Below are 5000 nucleotides of genomic sequence, written 5' to 3'. Positions count from 1 at the left end.
TTGGCCAGGGTGGCTACCCCCGGTACCACTTATTTTGTCTCCCCCCAGGAGGGCTTCTCTCCTGGTCCCCCCTACCCCTAGATTTAAGCGCTTCCCTGCCAACAGAATTTTGCCATTACCTTTTGTGTGTTTTCTGTGTGGTACCTGGCATGGAACCTGTATATGAAACCACTACCAATTGGAAGAGTTTAATAAGTGGGATTTTCTAATTTAATGGTCCGCCATTAGGAACTTTAAGTTTTTGAAAGAGCTGAATTGAGGAGAAAATGATATCAAAGGCTCACTAGTTTAAGAATGCAATGTGTGTGTACACTGCAGAATTAATATGCAGCACAGGAGTTTTGGGCTTTCAGACTTTTTCTCTTTAATTTGAAACTCGTATTCTGCATACAGTATATAATAACCTGCATTCACACGCTGTAATTTTAAGCTACTGAGCCTTTGACGTCACTTTTCCCTGGATCCAACCCTCTGACGTCCAATGGTCAGTTTTGAACACTGTACCGTCTGCAAAGAATTTCCAACTCAGGTAGTTGTTATTATCAACTGAAGGTGTTCAATATTTGAAATATCATAATGATTGTGAGGTTGGATACCAAACTTTATAATTTGGTCAGTGAAAAAGATGTCTACTAACCCAAAAGGTTAGTAATTCAAAATTGTGAATTCGAACCCTGAAATTGACACAAAAGCAAAACTATTTGTATTCTATGCCAGGGATGGCACTAGGATTTTTCAATCTGGGTCCTGGGACCTGCATGTTCGGCCAAATTGGCGTCCCAAGCATTTTTTGGGGGTCCCAAAATCTTGGTGACTCTCTGCCAGAAAAAGAGTATGTTTTAGATTATGAGAAAACGAGAGTAACCAACTTGGAATTAATATTGACGCATATGCATGATGCATTGGACCGGCCGACAAAGGCTTTTCTAAAGCCGTTACATTCATTCCTGCACAAGAACTCTGTTAATGAAAGAGCACCCTTCCCAAGGGTTTACGGATCACTGGTTTCCTTCCTTAGGAGCAACGAACAGTGACGTCTTTTGCTATATATTTGCATTCAGTGACTTGCAGAGTACATTCCTCTGAAGAATTCCGCAGAAAGCGGTCGAAAATTAACTTTTAACCTTTTTAGATGTTTTAAACCCCCTTCTTAGAACTTTAATTATGAACACAGATCGCTCCAACAGTTTTACAAACAACAGAATATACTGACAAACCAAAGCAAGTTGTGTGAGTTATTTAAGTCAGTGCCTTGCGTCCTGGGATGCATTAAAATTTCGATGATGCATTTTTTGGATTTTATTTGCATAAAAATGCACGATTTCTGTGTTAACGCAATCCCTGTATGCATTATTTTTAGAAACAATTAACAATTATTTTGAAAGCAGAAACTCTCTACAGTCAGACTGCATTATTCTGATACTCATCTACATGTACATGTACGGTGTATCATGAATTGCAAAAATAAAATAAATAATTTAAGAAAAACTTTTACAAAACCGTAAACTTACTTTGGTGTGTTCACTTTTTCAAGCATTTCAGAGTAATGTGAAGCACAGTTCTGTTAACAAAATAACCATAAAAGGCCTAAATGGAATGCTCAGAATGTGTATACGACTAACAGAAAGAGAATTACCAGTAGACTCATTCACATAAAATGTTATTGCTACATGTACAACAAAAAACCAACCAAAAATGATCAAACATCACATACCACTTACAAATGAAAGATACATGTATGCGTTATTAGTTATTACTTTGCCCTGCCTTTGGCCAGGAAAAAAGGCAGAAAAAGTAGCAGATTTCGACAGTCATGGCAATTTTCGTTATATTAATGCACAGTTTGAGTCAGCAGAAACAATAGTGTTACTGTATGAGATGGTGCTTACTGGAAATTGTAAATGAAACAAACTAGTTTGATACAATAGAAGGAGAAACCTAAGATACTGTATACAAATGTACAGCTGTAGGTTGAATTCAGTACCTTCTGTGAAAAGAAGTCTGGAGGCCTCGGTACAGCACAACATCCTGTTTCAAGTATTGGCTTAATAGTGCGACTCACTGACCTGCAACAAGATACAGTAAACCACTTTTGAGAATCATCGTTTTCACATGTAATAGCATACACATACATGTACATACATGTGTATAGGATCATTAAAAGAAAGTAAAGAAGGACATTTTGGTATTAAGTGGCCTAAAATCCCGATTAAAGCTCTGGGGGTATATTTCAAATAATGATCAGAAACCATTAAAGGAAAAGAACTTTATTGAAAGGCTAGATAGTATTAAAAAAACTTATTAATATTTGGTCCTCTAGGGGCGTCTCTATTTATGGTAAGGTGACAATAATTAAATCTTTTTTGATCCCAAAATTTGTCTACGTATGTTCGTTACTTCCTACACCAAAGGAAATTGTGAATAAACTGAATCAATTGTTATTCAAGTTCTTATGCAAAGGTACAGATAAAGTGACTTGCGTGTCTGTAATAAACGATTATGAGAGAGGTGGTCTAAAAATGATAGATTTGGAAAGCATGGTCAAATATTTAAGGTTGGCCTGGCTAAAACGACTATTTAACGATTCAAACACAGCATGGAAGACATATTTACTTCATCTACATGTACATGTATTAGAGCCCGAAGGAGGTCGGTTTTTTTCTAAATTGTAATTATGAAGTTTCTGATTACATGATATCTTCTCAATTTTACCACGAACTTTTGTTATGGTGGTCGGAGTTCCATGAATCTTTCGCTTCAGAAAGTGACTGGAAAATAATTGTTTGGAATAATAAAGAGCTTCGAATAGACAATAAGTGTACTATAAAAATTATTTTAAGTCGGGAATCAATTACATACACGATCTTCTTTTTAACTTAAATACAATGGACTCCTATAACTATTTTTCAAACAAAATTGTCAAAAGTAATTTTCTGCAATGGGCGGGCGTTACCACATTTGGTTGCACTTGAGTCATATGTTAAGGCTTTCCAATACAAAGTAATTAATTCTATTCTTTACACTAAAATTGGATTTAAAATTAATGATGGATGTATTTTTTGTAATGATGAACCTGAGAATTTATATCACCTTTTCTATGAATGCCCTCACTCCAACACGTTCTGGACTGATTTCGAATTGTACTGGTACATGTACCTTCTATCGAATCAGCCAATCCATCTTTCTGCGCAAAACTTTTTATTTGGAGTTTTATCAAAACAATGCCCTTTATCAAATTTATTAAACTATTTCACAGTAATTGGAAAATTATTTTTGTGGGACTGCAGAAGAAGCCAAACACTTCCTAAAATTCAAGTACTGCAATCGAAACTAAAGATTAAAATAATATGAAACTGAAAAAAGATCAACAAAAACAACTTCTTTAAAAAGAAATGGGTACTCACTCCAATGTAATTAATTTATTTATTTATTTTTAATAGAGCGGTTTTCAAATGAGTGTCGTAAAACCAAAACCATAGTAATTACTTTAACCAATCAAAAAGGACGGAGGCAATCCAGTAAACCAATCAAAACTCGAAGTAATTACTCGTAGCCGACACAAAAGGCGGAAAATGTGCACGCGCGAGCCACAATTGGTTTTGATTTCACTTCTGATTGGTTAAAAAAGTGGCGCGAAAACTTTGAACCAATCACCGAGTGAAGTAGATGCAAAACCAAAGTAATTCGCTAATTACTTTCGACACTCAATTGAAAACCGCTCTATGCATGTATCTTTTATTTTGTTGCTCAGTGTTTTGATGTAAGAATATGAAAATAATTAGCATCTGTAATCGTATTATTTTGTAAGTAGTGTATAAATTGGTATTGCAAGTGTATAAAGTAATCATATTGTTTTGTAGGGTAAGTATTGGAATTGTATTATCGAAGTAGCACCTGTAATTGTAAATGCATTGTATTGTAAGTAGTGCGTAAGCAATTCAATTGCTAAATAGTTTTGATGGTAATATAATGGATTTTAGTAGTTGTAAATTGTGTAACTGTTGTAAATTGTGTATTAAAGTAGATGTACCAGTGTTGTAAGTAGTGTGAATCACAATTAAAAAAAACTGCAAAAAAAAAAAGAAAAAAAAAAAACTTTGGAATGGGCGAGATGATACACTGTTTCAGCGATGAAGGGAAAACACCATCGATCATAGAAGAATTGTATATAATGCAGATTACGGGAGCAAGTTCGCAGGCAAACTCCTTTAATATTCTATTTGGAAACATGTCAGGACAAGGTGATTTATTAAGTTTAGCAGATCGTTGAAGCAGTCGTCTACCGAAACCAGAAATTTGTCTGGAACTTCGATGGTATCCTCTAATGTGCTGTCTTGAACAGGAAGTGGATCAAAATCAGCTGATAAGCCAACAAAGAAATCATTTATCCTTTCAGCAAGTTCTTGAAGGGTAATGTTGCCTAGGAGCTGCTTGTACCATGTTGAGTCCTTAGAAACACCAGTTAGTTGTTTGGTTCTTCTTTACCACTTGGAGGAATCGCCATCTTTAAGGTTCTTGATGTTGGCGTTGAAATATTTCACTTTGGCATCTCTGATAGCGAACTTTACTTTATTTCCGAGGTCTTTGTATTGGATAGAGGACTTGCCGTAGGTACAAAAAGCCTTTTGTCTTTTGATGATAAGCTCTTTAAGTTTTGATGTTAACCAAGACTTGTCTGATGAGGACCTTTTGGATTTCTTTAGGGGGAAATACTCATCAATTGCACTAGAGAGCAAAATAATGTTGAAAGAGGGAGTACTTCTCGTAGGGTCGTTGAGTCGATAAACAATGTTCCAATTTATTCTTGAAATCCACTGGCCGAAGTTGGCGAGGGAGGATTCCCTTATTTTGCACTTGAAAATGACAGACTTGGTAGGATTGGAGCAGTTTTGTGCCGAAGGCTTGACCAGTATGGCGTAATGATCACTATTACCAACCTTTGGTAGCTGTTTAGGGCTCTCAAACAAGCTTGGAAACATAAGTCCAGTATACCAGTATTT

The 5000-nt window shown here is 35.7% G+C and overlaps 1 protein-coding gene across 4 annotated transcripts in view; it reads right to left on the bottom strand.

The window, feature by feature from the left end:
• LOC138007243 (bromodomain-containing protein 8-like) overlaps positions 1-5000 on the bottom strand; it is a 40505-nt gene that overhangs the window by 34437 nt on the left and 1068 nt on the right. For all 4 annotated transcript variants that reach the window (XM_068854037.1, XM_068854040.1, XM_068854038.1 and 1 more), the window contains exons 3-4: positions 1985-2066; positions 1512-1561 (exon numbers count right to left, since the gene is read on the bottom strand). In XM_068854037.1, the coding sequence (XP_068710138.1) occupies positions 1512-1561; positions 1985-2066 (132 nt within the window). The remainder of the gene's footprint in view (positions 1-1511; positions 1562-1984; positions 2067-5000) is intronic.

This window comes from Montipora foliosa, chromosome 6 (assembly GCF_036669935.1).
Source record: "Montipora foliosa isolate CH-2021 chromosome 6, ASM3666993v2, whole genome shotgun sequence".
Classification (NCBI taxonomy): Eukaryota; Metazoa; Cnidaria; class Anthozoa; order Scleractinia; family Acroporidae; genus Montipora; species Montipora foliosa.
This window is presented reverse-complemented; position numbering and strand designations above follow the sequence as displayed.